This window comes from Xiphias gladius, chromosome 4 (genome assembly GCF_016859285.1).
Source record: "Xiphias gladius isolate SHS-SW01 ecotype Sanya breed wild chromosome 4, ASM1685928v1, whole genome shotgun sequence".
NCBI lineage: Eukaryota > Metazoa > Chordata > Actinopteri > Istiophoriformes > Xiphiidae > Xiphias > Xiphias gladius.
In genome coordinates, this window is record NC_053403.1 from 3,730,218 (window position 1) to 3,754,802 (window position 24,585).

Sequence of the window (24,585 nt, forward strand, 5' to 3'; positions counted from 1 at the left end):
TTATTCACTTTCTAATTGTAAATCCATACCTTGAGCCTTTTCAGCCTTTTCTGCTTTGCCTGTAACAGAAAAGACAGCCCTATTACAGCGTGCCAAATAACTCTCCATAATTGTGGTGTACATTTAATATTCCTACGATATTTTTCCCCTCCCGGTGTAATACAGCTTGACACGTCCCTAATTAGAACTTTATGATGCATAAAACAGCCCATTTAATCACATAATCTGCGACTGTGTTTCCAAGAGGTGTGATCTGTCCCGAAAGATGTCAGTAGAAACTTAACATTTTCTCTGTAGCTAAAGAATGCCTCGTCAAACTTCTGTCACATACTGTCCAGGTCTTGACATGACCAGGAAATAGATACTAATGTCTTGAGGTAGAGCTCGCGAGAAACAGAATCAGTGCAATCAAACATTTGTTCATGACCATCTTGTAAAATTTGGAAACCACTCATTGCATTTTTTTTCGTTCATTTCAAAACAAGTAGCATTATGCTGCCTTCAAATCTGCCTCATGGGGTTGTATTCTCACTGTGGGAACTTCCCGACTTTGCGGTTCAACTACTGGAACGTGACCGTAAAAAGTTGTTCCATATACTACAAGTGCTGCTGGAGGTTTGACCAGGTGAGTTATTCTAGCTACATTTTTCAAATTTTGTGGGCTTTGAGAATTAAAAAAAAAAAGACATTTTGGAAACTACCCTCAGTTGCCGTCTTGGAAGAATTAGATGAGAAGATCGGTACCACTCCCGGGCCTGTCCGGTAGACATGAGGCCAGCTTAGCATAAAGAGTAGGAATATTTGTTGGCAGGGAGCGGCACCTGCCTGAAATCTCCGCAGGTTTCCTGGCAAGCTCCCGGTGTCAAGCAAGACAAAACAGCACAGCACAGAACCGCCTTTAACACCACAACTTCTTACTCACTTAGACCTACGCTAAGCTAACCTTCACCTGGTCGAGCTCTACTTCTAGCAGACAGACGCGAGAGCATCTTCAATCTTCTCATCTAACTATCGACGAGAAAATGAATAAAGCTCTCCTCCAAATGTCGAACTATTGCTGTATAAAGGTCAGTGTACAGTCTGCCACAGCTCCTGAGCTTTGGGAAAAGGTATCCTCCGAAAATGAGGTTGTGAATTCCACATCGGAGCGTCATTCAAGTGGACTCTCATGAACACAAGACCCCACTTGAAGGCACCGTTATCTACAGGATATGGATTCAATATGATGTGTGTAGTGTACAAACGAAGAAATACAAGCACACATACATATATTAAAATGAACACTTACTTTTCTTCTCTGTCACTAATTCTGATCTTGTCTTGGCTGACGATAAAAAGACATAAAAATTAAGAGGTGCAAGTTTCGGTACAAGAGCCCCGCTCTGCTCCGCAGAGAAATCCCAAAAGCTCAAGGTAGATAGTTCAACAGGCTGATGAGTCACCTGGTTCAGACGAAGATCTGGCAGGTTTCTCCTCCTTGGCCTGAGAGGTAACATTGGCCCTTTTGACAGCTTCTGGTCTCGTTCTCAGTCTGATCGGCTGTGGACGCGGTTCTGGATCTGGATCTGTTTAAGACACGTTAACACCTAGATTTAAATTATATCACAAGTTAATGTTTAGCATCTGCATAAACTGAAAAGATAAGGCAAGTGAAAATTTGCGCCGTATTGGTTGATCAAAATCTTAAATCAAGTACAGCCAGAGTTTTACCTTTCTTGGCTGTGGATGCCTTGGCCTTGCTCTTGACAGGTGATGCTTCTGAGAGGAGCAAAATAATTAGTTTCCAGTCATCTCTCACATCACTGATATGAAGGATGACTGACTTTCTGCAAATTAATGAACATCAGCGTGTGTAGTTACCTGTCTTTTCAGAGGCTGGTTTCCTCTTCTGTCGTTCGGCTGCAGGCTCTAACATAATGAGGAAAGATCTGTGATTAGTGGCCTGAATAATTTGTTTTCTTAGTAAAATATTAGCTGTTCCTTCACATTAAAGAGGGAGGCTCCCTGCATTAGGTTTCATATTTTTCTATAAACACCGGTGGCTTAATGATGTTTACCTGTCTTAGCAGCCGCAGCAGTTTTGGTTTTCTCTTTTACAGCTGGCTCTGTAAAAACAAAATATTTTAGCCAAATTAAATATATGAAAGAGCTTAATCCAGCTTGTTTTTTTTCGTAATGTATACATTTCATATTCTACCAAAATGATCATCACCTTTCTTAGTTACTGTAGGACTTTTGGTTTTCTCTTCTTTTGCAACTGGCTCTGTCACAACAAATACAATGAGTATATTCTAAGTTTAAAAAAAAAAAAAAATATATATATATATATATATACACATATATATACATGTATATATACATCAAGATACATGGATCCATTGTTAATAAGGTATTTACCTTTCTTTGCAGTGGCTGCTTTGGTTTTGTCTTTTGAAACAGCAGCATCTAGAGTTAGCAAACGTGTTGAATTATGTTATTCATATCTTACTCAAGTGTATAAATCTGTCTGAATACTTACAGCCAAGCAACGCTCAAATTGCTATCTGTATCATTCATAACAACATGGAAATATACAGCAGTGAAAACACCCTATTATCCGGCTGTAAACATAAATTACCTTTCTTTGTTTTCGCTTTGGCTGCTGCTGCTGCCTCTGAGGGGATAATTGGAGTGAAATGGCCATGCAGAGTTAATTTTCCGTAATGAATGCATTCATACAGCACACTGTGTCATTGTACATCACTGTTAGGTGCTGCAGCTGTAGTTTGTTACAGGGAATATTCCAGTTAGCTGACAATATTAAGCATTTAGTGGATCTGGGGAAATCATACAGTTCAATTTTCTTCTTAGCAGCTGGAAAATTGTATTTTTCACTGCAGTAATTAAGAGAAAAATCATTATGTATTTGAGTTTAAATTAATAAATCACTTGTACCTTTCTTGGTGGAGATAGCCTTCACTTTGTCCTCAACAGTCACTGGTTCTTTAATGAAAAGAGTTTTGATAAAAAATTTTTTTAGTTAAATCTTTCTTCAAAAGCAAACATTTAACTCTTAATCATTCATTCATATTCGGAGGCTAAGATAAGTGTTTATATTGTAAATGAAAAAGTTTCCCCACATTTAAGAGAAATTATAAAGATAAGATAAACTTCCAAACTCTTCCTCACCCTGGACAAGAGCTGCAGCTGGCTGAGCCTCAGCAGCTGGAGTCTGGACCTCAGCCTGAACAGGAGCCTCTTGTTCTGGGGCTTCTGGCTGCACAGGCCGGAGTGGTACAACTGGTTGAGCTGGTTCTGGTTGAGGCTGCATCACTGGCTGCAGTGGCGGTTGATTTGCCTGATATTGTGCATAGAGCGGCTGCATCGGTGGAAGCGGTTGTTGTTGATAGAGAGGCTGCATGGGTGGAGGCGGCTGTTGTTGATAGAGAGGCTGCATCTGTGGAGGCGGCTGTTGTTGATAGAGAGGCTGCATCGGTGGAGCACCTGGATGGACGGTCAGAACAGGAGCAGACGGAGCTAAAAAACAAATCCAAATTATATGTTTTTATCTTCCGGCAGAGGAGACAAGAAAACTGGGGAAATATATGATCACATTGGTCGGAAATCATATCACAGGAATAGTCTGATACTGATGTTATATCACCTATCACTGCTACGACAACGGTGTTGATACCTGACATGGTCGGAGGAGGGTACGGGTTGTCTGTGACGATGTGATGAACTGGAACACAAAGAGTTAATCTGACATTTTAACAGGTTAACATTTGGAGGTACATAGAGGAGATCGGCATGTTTGCAGCAGGCCGTCAGAGTCGTCCAATCAGATATTTATTTCCCCTGCGTTATAAATTCCCCGAGTGTTTCCAAATTCTTTGTCACTTACTGTACCAGCCAGGCGGGGACGGGCAATAGACTGGTGCCGGTCTGCATGGGCCAACTGAAACAGATGGAAGAAAATATATGTTGGTTGTTTGTATCATCTGAAACCACAGTTTGGTTTTCTGTAATAAAGTGATCATACAGTCCCTCAAATTGACTACATGACAACAGATATATACTAATAATAATATAATATAGTATATTTACATTTTAATTTTGATGTTTTTAGATCATAATGAAAATAATAGGGATACCTTCTTGTCCAGATTCTGGGACCTCTTCTTGTTTTTTGGTCACTGTCTCTGTCAATATAAATGGTCAGATGTAAAAACAAGTCAGCCTCACGACGTCCATATCTGTGGATATATCTATACACCATCTACCAAGTCTACTTTTGCTGTCTCCTGTCACAGAATGAGCGTAAATACGACTTGAATCCATCACCTGTTTTGAGGGTCTTGGTCTTCTCCTCTCGCTTGGCTTTTTGTTGTAAATTCAAAAGAGAAAACATCCCGTTAATTAAAACTGTAACAAAATCGTGACAGAAATAGTGAAAAAGCTTAGTTAGAAAGGTGCACTGTATATGAGAAAGTCTGAGTACCTCTAAGAAGAGCAGGGATTCTCCTGATCCTCCTGATTTTCGGCTCTAGTTCTGCAATTCTGGGAAGAGCTGGATACAGCACATGCACATAATTTCACTCCTTACTCCACAATAAGAACAATAAGAAGTATTAATACATACATTTAGTGTTGTCAAGACAAAGGTGGTATACAGATGGTATTGTGCAGTGTTCAGTGTTACCTTTCCCTTTTGGCTTTTCGTCCGTCCTCACAGCTTCATGGTCTAAAAATAGAAATTGAACTGGAAGTCCTGCCGGTTCGCGGTTTTTATGCCTCCGCGGACCAGTCAAGCAGACCAGCCAAGTGACAGTTTACATCCATGTTTGTCCAGACACATATAATATTGTAGGTAGTGAAGCCGTTGAAGGAATTTAACAAAAGGTACTAAGTGTATTTTTTTCATAATTAGCAAATGAGTTCTTGAGTTATGGCCAAAAACATGTTTTGGGAGTTCACAATGAACATGACCTTTGACCTCTGACCATCAAAATCTACTCGGTTCTTCATTGTGTTAACAAGTCAAAGGAACTATACCTCGCTACGCTTCACGCTGCTTCAATGAAGTTATCACTAGTTGTACATTAACAAGTTTCATCATTTTAGATGGTTAGCGACTTTCCTGCCCTGAATTCTGCCTCTACAGTAGCATTTACTCCCGATCCTGCCTCCAGCCTGCTCCATCAACGAGTATTTAGTTTTAGCTTAGAGGCGTGGGCTGCTCAAAAACTACAATGTCAACTTCATTATCATACATTAACTTTAATTTTCATTTGGACTCGAAGAATGTGTTTTTTACGAGAAGTTTTGGAATCCCTTCAGTCAAAACCTGAAATCTTTACCATTACCTTTTTTCCTTCTCAGAGCAGCAACCCTCCTGAGAACATCTGAAAACACAAACATGAGATCACAGACTCGAAGGTACAGACGGGACACTGGGCTCATCACAGTGATCTACATCTGCCACCGCTCCACACGGAGTAGGATACAAACCTGCATTTATCATATCAACCCGAAAATTATATTCTAACACCACTAGCAGGTAAGAAAGATCATTTTAGTGCAATAACTCAAAGACAAAATCTTTCGTCTACAGTTTCCGCTACTGAAATGAATCTTTATGCAACAGGTGCGAAACTATCAAAACCTTTTCATGTGAAACCAATAAATTAACACACCGTTCGTGGCCAGAGCTGTTTCTTCTAATTTGATCTTGAGACCAATATCACATTGTGCTATTAGTCTCATAATGAAATGTGATTATACTCGCCTTTCCTAACCAAACTTTAAAGCTATCTGTGATGAATATATTGGTGTTTTCTATAAATAAATTGTTGAAACATACTCAATTAATTCCAGGGCAGGAAAAAAAACTGTTTTCCTGCAATAAATTAACTTAGTAAGTAGGTGTAGTGACCTAAATTGTTCTTTGTGATGCATATTACTGTCTATATTATATATGAAGTTTTTTTTGGTGCTGTTTGGGTTATTTAAAAAAAATACCTGATTTTACCTGTCTCTGCTCTTTTGTGAAAATTTGATTTTGTTATTAGTGGCAATCTGGGGAAACAACAAATGGGTCTCCATCTGCAAATCATACTGGTCTACACTCCAGGTACCTAGATAGTAAACAATACCTAACACCCTTTAACATAAAAATAAAGTAACCAGTGTAAGTAAACGTATTCAAATTAAGATGAGATATATCCAACATTATAGAGTCTCACAAACCTTTTTTCTCTGCGATCTTGATGACAGACTCTTTGGTTTTAGCAGAGTGCATACAGGGACACACTGAAATGAAAAAGCAGACAGTTAAAGTTACACCGAATCTTAACGGGATAAAATAGTTGTAATTGTCCTCAGTCCTGACCTGTGGGTTCGGTCTTCGCCGCTTCCTCCTCAGGTTCAGGCAAAGGCTTAATCACATCCACCGTCGCCTTCTCCTCACCGTCGTCCTCATCGTACTCCTCTTTTTTGTCTTCTGGTTCATCCACAGATTTCTGTGCTGCAGGCAACGGCTCTTCATCCTCTCCCTCATCTTCCTCCTCAGGAGCAGCAGGCTGACTGGTAACTGAGGGTGAAAGCAGCAAGTGGCTCCAACGTGGATTTGTACTCATTACAAAGGATGGCTGATCACACTCACTGTGGCAAGAAAAATAGCTATGGACCAGTTTTCCTACTAAACCTGGGATAGGAAAGATACTAAAGGGATAGTTCTAAGTTTTAGGTCTTTATTTTGTTCCCATTACTCAGGCGGAACAAATGTGGGTTTCATGTTTCATAAAGTCCGTCAGTCTTTTCCTTCAGGCTCAGCTAATGCAGGACAAATCTAAAATCTGTCAAAGGCAAAAAGAAAAAAGTACACTACTGTACAATTCAGCTAAAACATGACTCCACGGAAATCTATCAACAAATGTGTCATCTGACCTGTTGAAGGTCTTTGTGATTAGAAAAACTTAAATAATAAATTTGGTGCTTTAAATCAATTTACATGAATGATATATGTACAGTAGAGGGGAAATAACGACAGTTAAATTATGTTGGCTTGGATGAACCATTCAGTGCATTGATTTGAATGTTTACCTTATTTTATCTTCAAATTTAATTTGATATTGAAGCTAAATTTTTTGTCCTATACTATAAGGCGCATCGGTTTCTGGATGGCGGGCTACAGCTGTGGTATGACGTGAGATATGACTGTGGAAAGGAAACCTCAGGACACATGAGATTTCATTTGCTACATAAGTTATGCGTAAATTATAGCGATAGACTTGAGAACTTCTGAATTATTATACAGGATAAAACATGGTTTAATGCACGACAATACATAAAACTGACAGTACCATACATGAATAGTCCTCTCGAAATACTAAATATCAGATGTATGTACTTTATTTCAGCTACAGTGATGGCACTGCCTATAAATGTTCACTAAAGCTTTTCGAAAAAGTATAAAACCCTATTTATAGGGGAGGGAGTTTAATGATGTGTCTGCATGAGTTCTAATTAGCTCGTGTTGCTTAACAGTCTGTAAAACCCAGAAGCCATGATGGATGTGATACTCGCCAGTTTCTTCTGTTTCTGCCTCCTCAGTCTCATCTTCGTCACCAGCCCGACTGATCTCCTCCTCTCCCTCACCGTCGTCTGCCTCAGTCTTTACTGCCTCCTCCTGGGCAGTGAACGCTGCTGCAGCGGTGCCTTCAAATACACAGTATAGTATAAATACCAGGGTTCTCTGCGAAGGTTCACCAGGCCAGATTTAGGATGTTTGAAGGCTCTTTTTTAAGACCACATAGAATAAAACTTAAGGATATAAGTGAAAACCAGCGGGGATCCTTTAACTCTTGATATTATCTTTATTCATCACAATTTGAATGGACACCTGCCAGGCAGTCAGAAAGTAGTAAAACTGTAACATAAATCAAAATGAAAGTAATCAATGATGCTGGACTATACCTGCGAGCAAGACGTCATCAACATCATCATCATCGTCCTGATCTTCTCCATCCTCACTAGCTAAGGACTCTGATGTGATTATATCTTTAAGTTCATCTTCATCTTCTCCACTGTCAGAAAATGTTTCTTTGTCTTCTTGATCAAAGATGAACTCATACGAGCTGGTATCAATGTCTTCATCATCTTTGTACTTATCGTCATCGTCACCATCAGTTGTGTCATAGGAGATATCGTCACTGAAGATACTCTCTCCATTGGATTCTTCATCTGTTTTAAGAGCAATGTCGTCATCATCATCACCTAAGATTCCACTGTCTGTACTCTCAAAGGGAGGGACGACAAAATCCTCCTCCTCCTCCTCTTTATCATCATCATCATCATCATCATCAGTCCCCTCTTCATTGAAATAATCAGGTTTGTCATGATCGTCATCGTGTTCAGCGTCAAGGACAACGTCTTCGTCGTGGTCACTGTCTTCCTCGTCATCTGCAAAGTGCTCAGAGGAGGCAACAGAGATGTCCTCATCTGATTGGTCCAGATCAACATCATCATCCTCATCAGTGTCTTCAGCAACTTTGACGTCTTCTTCCAGGTCTTCATCGTCAACTTCAACAGCAGGCAGAAGGGGAAGGTCCTCCTCTTCTGCAAGCTTAAGATCGTCAATATCCTCATCTTCCTCATCCTCACTAGTAAGAGTGATAGGAAGAAGATCAAGCTCCAGGTCGTCATCGCTGTCTTCCGCAATGACATCATCGCTATCCGACGTTGTGGCACCCTCCGCTATACTATCATCTTCATCATAGTCATCATCCTCCTCTTCACTGGAAAGAAGTGCAGATTCACTGAGGTCTGAGGTATCAGTGAATGCATCATCAGTGGCATCGTCGTCGTCATGTTCTTCATCTTTTTCATCATCGTCATCAGTTTGAGTTATGCCCTCGTCACTGACTTTGACATCAGACTCAGAATGAGGAGACACTGCCGACTCTTCATCTTCAGAAGTGGAAACAGGTTCAGGAGAAACTAAATGATCATCGTCATCATCCTCAGCATCAGCAGCTGCAGGTTCCTTAGCAGACTCTTCTACATCATCTTCATCAGCAGCATCTGGCTTCTCTGCCTCTGCCTCATCATCTTCATCGTCTCCGTCCATCTCCTCTTCTGCAGCCTCCTCGTTCGATTCACCTTCATCGTCTTCATCAGTCTTTGGTGCAGCTGCTTCAGTTTCCTTCTCATCTTCCTCATCTTCATCATCTTGCTCCACCTCAGTAGCTACCTCCTCCTCTTCTTCCTCCTCCACTCCTTCTTCGTCCTCTTCTGGTCCTTCCTCCTCTTCCTCCACTCCTTCCTCCTCCTCTCCTTCAGTTTCCTCCTCCTCCGCTCCTTCTTCCTCCTCCTCATCCTCCTCATAATCTTCCTCCTCCTCATATTCTTCCTCCTCCTCATACTGTTCCTCCTCCTCATACTCCTCTTCCTCCTCTAGTTCTTCCTCCTCTTCTGCCGACTCGTCCTCCTCCCCAGCAGCCTCCTCTTTGTCTCCCTCCTCTCCCACCTCCTCTTCCTCCTCCACAATTTCAACCACTGGTGGTTTATTCTTTGCTTGCATCTTTATAACTGAAAAATAAAAAGTTAGTGTCGTTTCTTACTATCGTAGTAATGAAATCTCAACATCGAGGAGTTTAGCAGATCTGCCTGTGTACAAATTATGTCTATACACTGTTTATAAAACTAGGAGTATAAGTTAAAGTGAATAGCTCAATAAAGTAGATTTGTTTTCAGATTTATGTTAACATTAATTCATTGGCTATGTAGACCAGTCCATTGTAAACTGTACCTATTCAGATCTTTTTCTACAGTTTCTTTTGATGAATAATGGCAAGACAATGAAACACAGCCAGCCTCAATCTCACGGGGGTCACATCATACTCTGCGGTTACACTCACACTGTTTTCAAACTCACACTCCTGAAGCAAGGTGGCATGAATGGAAAACTTAAATCTTACACATTAAGAATATTTATTGTGCTGTAAGTGGTGATGAAATGTCAGATACTGAGGTGAACTAAAAATATACCACGTACCACAGAGTACCGTAATGTCCCTAACTCTGTCTGTTTGTCGTTTGGTGCTGGGCAGGTAGTGTGCACTGGGTATAACCAGAGCTTATTCAGTGAAAACAGCTGCCTGCTGCTGCTGGAAACGACACTGACTAGAGTGTTGAGAGTGAACAAATCCGCAAAGTTGTATGCCAGAGAAGCAAAACAATGCGCTGAAAGACATTAAAACACTCCGTAAAGCTGAGGGAAACTTCTGAATCAGGAGCTTATTCCCTCTCTTTTCACATTATACACATTCATTTGATCCATTTTAAATATACAAATATAGATTAGTGCAGCTTCAAAAGGGAGGAAAACTAAGAGTTAATACAATAAAAAGGTTACAACACCAAAGCCATCGCTGAAATGCAAGAGGATGCTAACACTTAGCTTGTGAAGGTGCAATTAAAAGGAAATTAGCATCCAATCTACCAATCCAGCTACCTATCCCAGTCAAGAATTCAGCAGTTCCCATGTTCTTGTAGACTATAAACAATCAAGCTCAAATGTACGTGAATGTACCAAACAAAAGCTACAGACCTTTGCTTCGAGACGGTAGAAATTCCCCTATAATACAAAGAGAGAAATGGAAAATCAGCGTCACAACAAAAGCAAAATACAGATTAAACTGGATAAAGCACGCTAGAGTTTGATCCATTCAAACACACTACATTATCACTCTTGTTGGAAGTTTAATATATCGGTGGCAGCAGTTAGCATAGAAAGTTAGTGACAAACAAAACCTTCTTACATGAAGATGTAACTATATTAGTGCAGCTAATAATCACAAACAACACATAGGTTTTTACTGTCGTTGAGTACTGTGATCTCCTGTTGTTTCCTCCATTAGTTTACTGTTACGGGGTGGGGAACAGGACTCATTAGTCATTATCTATGTAGAGTTAATCTACACAGTCCCAGAAATACAGCAATTGTAGTACCTTGAGTACCTTTTGCTTTCTTAATCTTCACCTCCATTTCCTCCTCCATTTCCTCCTCCTCCAACCATCTTGAATCTTTGAGATGGTTCATACATATAGACAGTTTAAAACTACCATCATAATAATAATCATCTGGCCATGTTGTCACCTAGATCCATGTATTTTTCTCTATGGTCCCTCAGCCACACACTTTCTGTGAGCTTTTAACTAAACAAAGAAGTCATAAAGTCTTGTCTGTGAAGGTAGCCGCTTCTTGCAGTGGCATCATTATCCATCTAACGTCTTCATCTTAAGTTTTCATCTGTTGATTTCAGTTTATTAGGCAATGTTTGCTATCCTCGCACATCAAAGGTTTTGCAAAAAAGGCAAAGATTTTGGCCTCATTAAGTCACATCAAGAAAGATTGCGGAACATGTGCCGTAGATGGTAATGAATTAGTCGAAGCAGCATCTTTTTGTGGGTTTTTAAACAATCTTTGAGATGCACTTTAGGCAAACCAGACTTGTAACTGTGGCAAATACATTTCTGGGTGTGGATTACTGGGAGTTAAAAATGACTTCTTCTTAGGGTTGTACACTCTAACTCCCCAGAGAAAAAAATCATGTGAAGAACAGCACATGTGATGAAGCGCAGTGTGAACAAGACGTTCAGAAAGCAGAAAGCATTCATTTCTTATTCTGCAGCTGCATGATCATTGCAAAAGGAAATAAAATCCAAAGCTACAGTGATACAAACCTTTTTTTCTCACTGCGTATAGATTTCCTAGAGAAGAGCAGAGGGAAATGAGTAACTGTAGTACGAGCACTAACATGTAATAATTTGATCAGATAAGCTGTGATCATGTTGTCCTGTTTACTTTATTTAACAAATCCAACGCGATTATGAAATAGCTCCGTTTTTTTGCAGCTTAATGTGTGTTTTTCTACCGTTTGTAGAGTGACTGTACCTTCGTCTTCTTCAGGAGCGATCAGGTTGGCAGCAAATTTTAATATTACACTGATCACGTTTGCTGATTCCTCCACAGCATCATTCACCACCTTTATGGGGTCTGAGCTGATCTTGCTGAGGCCTCCTGGTGGAGCAGGGACATAAATAGAGGCACACAATCACACCAGAGGATTTAGTCACTGATTTCGTTTGATTTACCAAACCGAACAAATACATAGCAATCATTTCAGTAGGAGCTTCTGACTCTTACATTTCCTCAATGTAGACACTGCTCTCATTCCTCTGCATTGAGGAAATGGCCAAAAACATAAACTCTATAGTAAAAGGTTAAGATGAGGTGGGGCAACAGGAACTGAAGTCAAAAAGCTGAAATCTGTATTTCAGAAATTGATCAATTTCACGTTAGGAGCAAGGGTAACCTGCCTTCTAGTTTAACTACTGCAACAGGTCTTCTACACAGCATATTGCTGTGCAAATAGCACTTAACAAAATCACACTGACCCTAGATCATCGAGTTACTATTCATGTGTTCTAATGTGCTTTTAAACAGTAAAAACCTTATAAAATTACCTCATGATACTAAGGTTTAGAATTTTCAACAGATTACAAAATAAGATTTCTGCTAGAAAAATATCAAATTTCTGTGTAAATGGCATTATGTACTTGATTTGAACAGCTGAATTTGAGCTGACATCAACTCTCTGCTTGTTTAGAGGTTGTGCAGTTGTTTCAATAAACAGACAGCGAGGTTTACATGAGTCTCCCAGTGCTCAGTATGCAGTTGTTTCCAAGACAGTCTGATGAAGGAGGGCCAGTATTCCCAGTGTAAACACCATCAAAACATGATTTACTTTGAATCATGTTTGTCATTTAGATCCGAATTTCGAATGAAAGGTTGAGAAACTCTCAACTTGTGGAGATGTGAAAAGGAAGAAAACAGAATATTAGATTTTTGTTGTAGCCATGACGTGATATACATGAACTCTGTATGCAAAGTATCAGTCAATCATGATTCCACTTTGGATTTTCATCCTTATTAAACACTTAAACCCTCAACTTGCCCATTCCCATTGTGTTTTGCATATCTCACAATATTATTAGCCGTGAACGCAACCAGGTCTACACAAATGGCAAACATGCAAAGTAAACCCTCGGAATTATTCTAAAAAACGATAGAAACAAAACACAAAGGTATAGCCTTAAAATGCATTTTAAATCACTAAGGTTGAGATTTCAGAAGAGCTGGATTTCACTCGTTTTCTAGACAGGATCTTGTCTAGAAAATTAGATAAATGAAGAACAAATCAAGTTCATCTGAAGTTCAAATATTCAAAACCAAGTTTTTCTGGTTTTCTGGAATCAAAATACTTGCGTTGGTTTTTCAAATATTTGAACCTGAGGTTTCTTATCCATACGGAAATATACAGGTAACACAAAGACATTTGAAATGGACAAGCTCTTTCTCCTCCTCCTAGAATAATGTCAATATAAAACCATGAACGTAATACCAGACAGAAAGCAGCTTGTACTTGGCATCCTTCTAAAGATCTACAGACTAATCTGTGAAGGACTGTCTAACATTGATAGCTCAGCAGTCAATGTTAGGTTGTTAGTTTTTCTATCAGCAAGTTAGTAGCAGGTAAGGTGCCTTGCCTCTATGCCCTGAATCCTTCAAAACCTTCCTGACGCCAGGAGGTGGGTGACCTGGTTGGATGAGAAACACAGTGGCCATAAGCAAAGACATTAAGCACAGAGCTGAAGCAAAAAGAGGACAGAAGGAGGATGGAAGGAAAGAAGGAAAAAAGAAGTGGTAGTGTAAGATAAAGTATTTCTGTGTTCACATTGTGATGGTATGATGATGATAAGGTTGTAACAAGCAGACTACTGCCTGTGACTTGGTAACTGAACATGAATTTGAATGAATACTGTGACGGACAGAACAAAAGAGAAATAGATATTTCTCTTAAAATCAATGCACACAATGATTTTTCCTCATTTTTCATGCATCCTCGTGTTCGAGATGAAATTGTGAATGTGGAAGATAATTAATCAGCAATATTGTAGTCTAGGAAAAATGCATGGACTGCTATGTTTTGCTGATGCTAGGTCATTCCAGTTTTTTGCATGGATTTCTATTAATTTAAGGTGAGAATCATATGTAATAATTTGCAAAATGAAGGAGGATGTTCATGTTAGGGTTAGAAAATTGAGTTGGACACAACAGAAATTAATGAAGTTTTGAAAGCATTGTTTGTTTTTATGTTATGTGGAGAAATGGAACCAATAGCTTTCAACTAAGTGATGACACTACAGATGAACAAATGAACAAGTAAAATTAGTAGATTTTTTTCATCAGGGCAGTCAGATGTGTTGTACAGAAACATAAAGATAGAAGAATCATAGGGACATTAGGAAAAACACAGAAGAGAAAGATACGAAAAAAACCCAACATTTATGAAAGTTCAAAATAGTTAAAACAATGTTAAAATGGAAAGGAGAGAGGGCCACGTTCTACCTGTGATACAGATAGTGTCTGTTTAAAGCAAACCCCTAGTTGTTGTTGTTTACTGATGCTGCAGTATTAAATAGATGCTGGTCACAGCAATCTAATTGCACCAAACTAATTTGTTGGTTTGTACTAGTGATACTTTAAAACAAATAAAACAAACAAAAAATTCATACTAACAGAGATATCCATGTTCTCCGATTCAGAGAGCCTGTCCCACACTGCCTCTACTGTATGTACCGTGATGTTTTGCACATGACTTTCTGTCTTTCTGTTTGCATGACAACTATGCAGACAAAACTGTCATTAATTGTACCGGTAGAATCCTCCTGTAGCTAACACCTTCTCAGTAGACAGCTACTTGTTCTTCTTGGCACTGTTACATCCTTAAGGTCTATCTTTGAAACATAGTTTCCACATCATAAACTGATCCTCCATGCTGAAACACGGCGAGCCAAATATTTGGCATTAACACTTCTTATTTAGTTCTCAGACAGAGGCTGATAAAAGTGCAGGACTACATAAACAACAGCCGAATTCACAAAACAGTCAGTCTCAGTTAAACCTTTGAAGAAAAAAGTGATGTAAGATAATGTGAGAAATGTGCAATCACTTTAAAATCTATCCTAATATACAAATCAAGTACAAAAACCCATGCTATGACCAGCATGTTACTTTAATAAATTGCACTTTGCAGTAGAAAACAGATCTACTTAAAATCTCTATGTTACATCATACGCAGTATATTAGCGGTTGGTTGCTAAACTACTTGGATGTTAGACTTCTGACTCCTGAGCTGTTTTTGCCGCAACACTGATCCAAAACTCTTTTGTTTGCCTCGAACTGGAGTTACAGTAAGTTCTAACCCTCAAAACCGAGCCAATCTGATAGCTGTATACAGTATGAGGCACAGCAGGTTCACATTTGGTCTTCTGGTGCCAGAACAGAGCCACGTGCCAACACTCAGCCACAATCTGCCTGATCTGGCTGACTAAAAGCTGGCTGTACCTTGTATGAAAATGCATATACTCCACCCAGGAGTTTATACATTTCCATACAACATGAAGATTTCCACAGTTCCGTCGAGAAGAGGCAAAAACCTATTCCTCTATAGCTCTTCCTCTGTGTCTGAGTCCAGTTAATACACCTCTGTATCTGAAACTGAGAAGCTAAGAGGTGACAATGGGTGGAAGTACAAATGAACAACAAAAAACCTCCCATACCTGAAATGGTCTTGTAGTCCATCAGATCAAACATGATGACAAAAACACAAGACCATGTAATGACGAGCGCCAGAACTAAGATCCAGGCCAGCGGGGAGCTGAAAGTAGAGCAGAGGTCATCTGTGAAGGTTTTCTTGGAGGTCCGTACAGACGAAGACCCGGCATCTCCAGTCTTACTGTCGATGACCATGGTGGTGGTGGTCGACGACCGTGCTGAGGAGTAAAATATGAGTAACCATGGTCAGATACAGTGCATCAAATGTGGCCTTGATTACAATGGTTTTTTAATGAATTCATTTCCACAAATTCACACTGCTAGCTGCCCTGTGCAACCACCATTTTAATATTAGCAGAAGTAACCGTAGTAGCTATAGAGGAGCTATGGATGTAGTTATACTCCGTTGCCAGCTTATTAGGTACATCTAATAACGGATCATCAGTGTTAGTATTAATACTGCTGATGACAATACATGACAACCTAAGCTGATATACTGTGTTCCTTTCAGTGTTCTGATTAATTTTGTCTGAAATGAACAGCTGGACCTGTTATACTCATCCAAAAAAACCAGTAATACTGAAGCACAATAAAATAATGAAATAATTAAAGAGCACTAAATGCTCTTTAATGTGAATGTATTGTATTTTAAAACATCAACAGCAAGCCAGAAGGACATTTTGAGATTTGGGTATCCCTTTTGGAAACTATAACAAAATCGACGAGTTAAACTTCTTAGGATCATCCATTCATGTCATCATGCTCCCCCCAAGGGGATGATTTCAAATTATTGTTTTGTTTATATGCAAAGGTACTCTAGAAAGCTGCCCCAGCTCCTGTATTGAGTCTTGGCCAGGATGTGTGGAAGCTGTTAACGAAGGCCAAAGACGGCCCAAGGGTGTATTGAACAGGGGTTGATATTTTTCTTGTCATTGACTGTGAATCTAACTCATGACATTTCATTTATTTCTTAAGATGTCTCGTCAGACACATTTTTATAGTATCTGTTGCTCTTGCAGAGTTGACTGATCCTTTTAGTGTTTATTGTAGTAATTTGTGGTGTTTTCTAAAGTATTCAGAAGTGTAAATCTTCTGAGGGAAGTTCTTATGTAGTTTGGCGTAACTTTGGTGTAACAGTGAGGAGGTAGAAAAGGATAGTTGTAATTAGAGTAATTCCTCTGGTTGATCTGGCATTTAGTTACAGACATTAGAAGTGTATTTAAAGAATTTTGGCCACAAGGGCATGGGAACAGAAAAGAAAGCAAGCTAGCCTTGACATATTGCTAGCATTAAGTTGTTATGCTAAGGAGTTAGCAAACAGCTGCCCCTCACATACATATCCATCAGACACAGAGCAACATTAGCATTCATTTGAATGTTGCTGTCCACTTGACAAATGTAAGTCCAATAGTTAGATCTGCTTTGGTATAAACCAACTTGTGAGAAAAAATATCTGGCTCTTTAACTGCTAACATTAGATGTTTCACTTTTTTCGAAACTAAGCTAGTTGCTAACTGGCATTTGGTGCTGAGTGATTGGGGGTTGACTAGAGCAGTGAGGCGAAACCAAGTAGCAAATAAATTTGCCCAAAGAACTTAAAGAGTAAAAAAAAACCCTCAAACCTTGGTTCATAATTTTCCTGATTTTGGTGTTTCATAAGATATTCTTGCCACCGGCAGTTGGTTTCAGTTCATCACTGTGTTGCCATAGCAACCCTTACTGGCAGAGTTCCATAGGAACAGCATTTTGCTATGGACTGACGATGTTAAAACCGCCCTCTTGTCAAATCTGTGACCAAGGATAAACACTGACAGGCATCTTTTGTCTACTCTCAGAACGCCTATGTTGCAGCATTATCTGTAGGTATTTATTGTATTTGTTTTTTGATTGTTTAAGTGTGAGTTAGTTCGTTTAATTATGGGACCTGTTTAGGGCCAACCTTGCTAGCATTCTATTAGCAGTTAGCTAGCTGTCTGAGGCTAATGTGTTGCTATCTAAGTAATTGCCAATTAAAACTAACTTATATATTTTACTCTTTTTACTTATACATATTGGGATTTCTGTATGTTTACTATTAGACTCATTAATGTGTTGTGCTACCTATTTGGACCTTATTTTGCTCTTTCAATGGTCATACTTTGTCTTTTCCTAGCGTGAGGGACAATATACTCATTTGACCATAGTCTATAATTTTGTGAATCCTATTTCCTAGCCTTAATTAATTTCAACTTCACAGTTTCCTTCTGTAAAAACCTCAAACTCCTGTCTTTCAAAGTTCTTCTACTTCCTTGCATAGTTGTACATGCATAGTGAGGGCTGAGGAGAGTTATTATGCAGATTTGATATAAATTTTGAACAAAGGCAAAGTATTAATTAATTCTAATGCATATTAAAGTTTCTTGTTATGCTACACTATTTTCTCTTTTATAACAACTAACTACCCTTAGCTTCTGATAATTCAAACAAAGTAAAGTTCCAGTATTCATACATTTCAAGCACTCTAATCCACATTTCAAGTTACATTTCATGCCACAGGTTGTGATTTTCAGAGGAAATAAAGCGTCTAACTGAACCTATGAGGAAAGTGGGTCAAGTACCATTTAGGGTCAGAAGATCAACAGTTAAATTTTACACCGATACCATAACGATTCGTTTTGTCTCATAAAATCAGTCACTATGTAGTTGCTGGTGTCACTGTTTTAGGAGCTCAGACCACCTGTTGACTCTCTTCAGCTCAATGTTGGCAGCTACTGTATATTACTCTGTTACTGCTGGTTCAGACAGCTTAGCAGCACTCTAAACACACACACACGCACGCACGCACGCACACACACACACACACACACACACACACACACACACACACACACACACACACACACACACACACCTCTATCTAACCTCATTACTCCGATTCCAGGTCAGTTCAAAATATGAGTGACCACATTTGAAACTTCCGAGAGGCTAATGTGAGAACGACTGTCCTGATGCTGGATTGCTGGTATAGGTTTGAATAAGTGTGACTAAATGTCCTGAAAAATGTCAATCTGGCTTTTTTGAGGATAAGTCAGAGAGAGTAGCAAAAACTATACTTAAAAAAAAGTGCCATTCCTCTGCCTAGCTTTAACTAAAGTTAAAGTAAATTAATTGCTGTTTTAGAAAAATAATACAAAGACAAATTTTGCCCATGGCAAATTAATGGAGGGCTTTTCTGCCATATGAATTACTTTTTTAAAACACTTTACCACACTGCAATGGAATTTGGTATAGATACTCCTGATCTCTAGATGAATGACTCCTGAGGATTTTGGATTCCCCCTAAATATTAATCCAGTGACACCACTACGATTAGATTTTCACCTCGAACAAAACTGAGCTTGAAACTAAAAACCAAATTGCTGGATTTTCATGTAATTTGTGTAAAATGAGAAATAAGGCATGAGTAGCTCTCATGCATCAAAAAAAAATGCTCAAAAATATTTTGAATACTGAAGGTACGAGCTATAATATTCACTGTTTAAAATATGATCAGGATCAAATCTGAGTTGCCTAAAACAGTATAGGTCACTTATGATTTGATTCATATACGAGGGAAGATGTAATGTATTGTAATTCATTAAGATTTTTAAATTGCTGTCATTTAATTAAAAGACAGAAACGAAACAGTCATAATACAGGTCATGTCATACTTCTCATGTTAACAACTATCGTGCTAGATAGCCAATGCTAACAAACAACCAGGCTAACAAAAACCAATATACCCTAATCAACCATATGCCTTGATTCATCACGCATACATAGATATTTTATTATTTTATTAGCTAATTCACTGGATAAATTTGAGAGTTTGGTGTTAGCTAACATTTCAGCTACATGCTTGAACATGCTTGACGCCAAAGTAAAGTAAAGATAAAGTACATAAGCTAATAGTAAACTAGAATTAGCCTGAATTCAAGTTTATGAAGAGAAAGTAAATATCCTGATATACACAAACTTCACATAGAAACATCCCAGTCACAGTTAATTAATAAGAAGGCTACAACAGAAACTTGTCAGTCTCTGAGGTTTTGCAGAGGTTAAGATTTTTTGAGTAACTCACTATGCTACAGATCCAGAAAGCTGCACTGGGAGCTGCCCAGTAAAACCACAGTCTTCCTCTGATTAACCAGACCCACGGCAGTTTGACTGTCAGTCATTGGGTAGATCCACTGTAATAGCTTACACGGGGCATTTCAGTGGCAGTTACTGAGTAAAGACAGAGTTTTTCCATCTAGCACTGTCAGGTCAAATGTTTTCTTGTTAAATATTGTGTTTTTTTTTTATTTTATTGGATTTTTATTGTTGTGCAGCAGTAAGGCAAAATCCACTCTACATTTGCTCTTTTAGTGATGTAGTGCTAACCACTGAAACACTGAAACCTTGTTTTTCAGTTTCCCACAGGCACTCTGACTTTTCTGACACAGTCAGACAAAACTTTCCAGTTGTTCACAAAAAGAGTACCGAAATGAAAATGTTTAGATTGTCATAAAATTTACTCAGCAGATAATGTGCTCAAAAGGGGTGAGTAATTTTCACTCTGGTCACTCAGAGATCCAGATCCACAAACCCTCAGATCTCTGTCAAAATTACACACAAAATATTTAGTGAACTATTTTTGGACATAATTAATAGGCATTGAAATATTCATAACTTGTAAATCTCTCCTCCCCCCTTCAGTCTGATGCCTGTGTTGGGCACCACTCTCTGAGTGGTTTGATCAACCAGCCATGCATGATTTCTCCCCTTATAGCTGACCTGTCTCCACACTGTGGACGACGTTTTTGTTGTTACTCTCACTGGGTATCCATGACAGCTCAGCTCAGAGCAGTTATATGGAGTTAGTTCAGTTCGTTCAGAATACAGGCACGTGTAGTCATAACATTTCCTCAATGAGTGCACAGAGCTGAACTGAGCACAGCAGAGACCTGTGCGACCCGGCTGGTTAAGCACGGTGGTGCTATTAATCAGGTTAGTAGCTTGACAGAAGCTGCTGTTTCCATGTCTCCAACTAGCCCGAGTGTTGCATCTGCTGTAATGTTAGAGCGGACACTGTAGACGGTCCATTCAGACAGTGTAGGATACAATAATGAGTGGGAGGAAATTGATTACAGGTCACCATAACTACAAAACGCCGACAACACATCCTACATACTACACTGCAGAAAAAAAACGACAGTATCACAGATTCCATGACTGTTTTACAGATTATTTGTAATCTATATTTGGAAAACGAGAATTTGCAACATACGAAATTAGGCACATGTTAGTTTCTCCACTTTTTTCTACTGGATTGTCTCCATTTCACAGTCACAAATTTTGTATTTGATCTGCTTGCTGCCTCACAGACATCAATTCACTTCCTTGAGTATGGACCGTTTTTCAAACACTTTGTAAACACTTCTGACTGGCCTGATTTGTGCATTCACTGAACTGTCATAACCCCCATGTTTACTTTTAAACACACTTGCTGCCAAAAATTCCAGAAGAAGCCTTTGATATAAGTTCTCCTCCAAATGGTAAATGCAAGCAGCACTGTAATATCAGCACATCTCATATATCCACAGCAAAATCAAGCTAGAAGTTACAGTACATTTTCCAGAATGCTTTAACGTGAAGATCTTAGTTGTGCATAAGCCAAGTCACTAGTATAAATTTAAGGCCTGTTTATTGTGATCTCAAAACATGAAATTTTATGATCTTGACTTAATTATTGTAACACACCAAGGGGCTCTTATGTCTAAATGTTTTAAATGCAATAGTCTGAGTGAAATGTTGAATAATATTGTCATCTTTCACAAGATCAGGGGCTTCCACAATTTCACATTTTTTCTATGTGGCTATATGAGGAGGAGCCAACCCAGAAGAAAACTTAGGATAAAATAAGTAGGTCTTTTACCACCATTCATTTTCTTGTAGCAAGGAAATAATTAGGAAGTAACTGTCAGAAAACAGTTTTATATCCTGAGATAAAAAGATAATTACATTGTTATTGGGAATTAGATTTGGTTTTTTTTTGGTTCTGAAAAGTTAATTCTCAACCTTTGGAAATAGCTGCTTGAAAAAAATATTTTAATCCCTCACTTGCTTTTTTCAGAGCTTTCAACCAAATGCTACAGTCTACATTAGTGAATGGCCATTTGCTAAGTTGTTATAGAATTGTTCTCAGTTGTTGTCGCCAGCTGCATTTGCTGATTAAGACCATGATGTGACAGATAACTCCAGAAAACCTTGTGTAAATGGACCTTCTGTTAAAATCAAACATAATTTTTAACACACTATTTATGTTAATATCTCAAGAAAAACAGTCCTTATTCAAGATAATTATCCCTGAATTAAAGGGCCTGCACACCTACACAGGTGCTTTGAGTTATTCTGGTTTACGAGCTCTCTTCAGCTCAAAGGTATTCAGACCAAAGCTGAAGCAATCAAGCTCCGTTTACTTTTAAGAATATAATGCTTTTCCTACTTGATGTCAAAATCTCTTGTATGAAAAAGGCCTATCATAAGAGTGCAAGTTGTCCCGCCTTCACAAGTGCATTGAAACTGTCATGGGGCTGTCAATTAGGTACTTGCATGCACAGTGCTGAGATTATGTTTAATCAGCCAAAATAAGTGACAACGCCCGTGCAGGTGCATCATTGGTGTGTAATTAAGCCGTGACTTTCACGAGGTCTCAAGATAACAGGCTTCAAATCTTTAATGGCACCAACAGCTGCAGACCCTTTTGTCTTCTCAGACAAAAAACAGTTAAAATGGTATGACAACAATATCAGTTGGTGTGGTTACATGCAACAGGAGGCACAGTGTTGATGCTGACTGATCTTCTACAGCACTGTAGATGTCACAGGGGTCTTGAAGCTGCCTTACAAAGAGCAGATACATGATAGCAGCATATTTTTAGATACTTCCAATCATGAAATTCCCCTACACACAAGAAAGCACAACGTCACAGGGTCTGTGTGCAAAACAAACATACAGATCTTCATACCTATATTATGAGGCTTCTTTTATGTAATAAAACTGAATAAAAATACTTGATGTGATGATACTTTACCTTCAATTGCTTCAGTCATAGTATCAAAATAAAAGTTCTAGTCCAACAGAAAATCCTTTGTACAGATTATGTTGCCATGAAAACAAATATTTACAGTAGATCCTCAACTCCTTTATGTGTGATTTATTCCCAGTTCTTAATTCCAATCCAGCAACGTCATGTGAATGGCTGGTGCCGAGGATATGTGGAAAACTCGAACCCTTTGGCAGCCACTGGTAACACTACACCTCTTTTTCCATTCAGGAGGAAATCTGCACTTTCCTTTCTTGTTCCAGAAGTCAGAAACTCTCGATGGGTCCAGATGACTGCGAGGTGGTCCTGATAGCTGACTTCCGTCCCAGTGGATGGGGCTGGGGAGACAGACAGAGACTAGGTTGAGGTGGTCAGTGTCTTTGCCCTTTCCCTGGTTGTGTTGTAGATAGAGCAGCCTGACCCCCCTCCACCAGCTCTGACAGAATTAGATTGACCACGGGGACTGACGGACGATGCAAGGGAAAGAGGGAAGAGAGACTGGGAGAGAGAGCTTCAAGGTAACTTTATCCCACCAGCCAATGTTGCTGCTGCAGTCACGTGATAACAGTGTGGACAGTGGTTTCACACTGCTTAAAAATGTAAATAATCTTGCCTTGACCATCATAATCTTTCTCTTTATTTGTTATTGTCAAAAATTTTCAACTGCCAACTATAAAAGTCTGAATCTAATTAGGTACTGTTACATTCATGCTGTGTTTCTGAGCCACAGGCCCTGAGTTATTCTTAGACCAGATCACTGCTGCTGGTATTCTGCTTTGCCTTTTTAGGCCAGAGGCGTGACCTTAACACCCCATCCCAGCAGCCCCCCCCGCCCCATGTTAACTAATCCCCATCCGCCAGACCTCCACTGCTCAGCGCAAAGCTGTCATCAAGCGGCAAGAGAGAGAGAGAAAAGATCGGAACGGCTGAAGTGCTGGCAGTATTCTCAAAGTTAAATCAAATTTGCAGCGATGTCATGGCACTAAAAGTAAACAACAGGACTCCAGGTCTGTTTAAGTCTGATAGATCAGGAAGCTTGAAAAATTAAACACAAAGTAATCAATAGTCGTATGACATGTCATCCAACCAGGTCTAAACGCAAAAGTGGTTTCACCGTTCCAAATGGCCACACTTGAAGGCAGGGCAAAAAGCCTGCCATCATACTCTCCCGGTGTTTGTAGGCTCAACATGATGAATTGCGCACACTTTTAAACTCAAAAGTATTTATTGTGTTGTACCTTGGCAACCAGGCTATTTGCTGCTAATGGTGCTTGAATTGGTCATGATTTTGTTGGGTTGTGTGGGGGTTTCAGATACTGGTAGACGATCCCACATGCACTTTATTTGGATATACAGAGACGTTTAATGCAAATGTAGAAAGCTTGACATTCCTTTTAGTGTTTTATAGAGACAACAAATTCAGTGATGACAGCTTGACTTGGCTTTGTCTGATACCTGCCGCTACTTACAGTTTTGTTCACCTGGTGTGTCAGTTCTGTTAGATTGGATGTCATGGATTTTCATTTCTTTGGCTTTGCCACTTGGCAACTTGCCTTGACATTAGTCTTCTAACATTTGCTTGGTTACATGCTTTACTGTTATCTTGCTCAAAGCTGAATCTCCATCCACATCACTCTAGAGCAGGTTTTCTTAAGGGATCTTTTATTTATTTGACTCCATTTACCGTCTCTTCAATCCTGACTGGACCCCCCAGGCTCTGTCGTCAAAAAGCATTTATGATCGTGCTGCCACAGTTCTTCACAGTAGGGGTGGCCAGTGATGAGCTGGACCCTAAAGTTAAACTTATGTACATTCA

The 24,585-nt window shown here is 39.3% G+C and overlaps 1 protein-coding gene across 1 annotated transcript; it reads right to left on the reverse strand.

The window, feature by feature from the left end:
- LOC120789301 (probable serine/threonine-protein kinase kinX) lies at window positions 1-23,282 on the reverse strand. Its single transcript, XM_040125943.1, has 27 exons — window positions 22,758-23,282; window positions 15,670-15,882; window positions 11,939-12,064; window positions 11,728-11,754; window positions 10,592-10,618; window positions 7,957-9,570; window positions 7,567-7,698; window positions 6,371-6,571; window positions 6,229-6,291; window positions 5,346-5,384; window positions 4,682-4,723; window positions 4,481-4,549; window positions 4,324-4,359; window positions 4,134-4,181; window positions 3,884-3,937; window positions 3,674-3,721; window positions 3,169-3,516; window positions 2,935-2,982; window positions 2,618-2,653; window positions 2,398-2,445; window positions 2,213-2,263; window positions 2,058-2,105; window positions 1,861-1,908; window positions 1,711-1,758; window positions 1,443-1,565; window positions 1,289-1,324; window positions 1-59 (listed from the first exon to the last, which is right to left on the reverse strand). Exons 1-27 carry the CDS (start codon window positions 22,774-22,776, stop codon window positions 1-3), a joined length of 3,651 nt encoding a protein of 1,216 aa, XP_039981877.1. The 5' UTR covers window positions 22,777-23,282.
- Window positions 23,283-24,585: the final 1,303 nt, after the last annotated feature.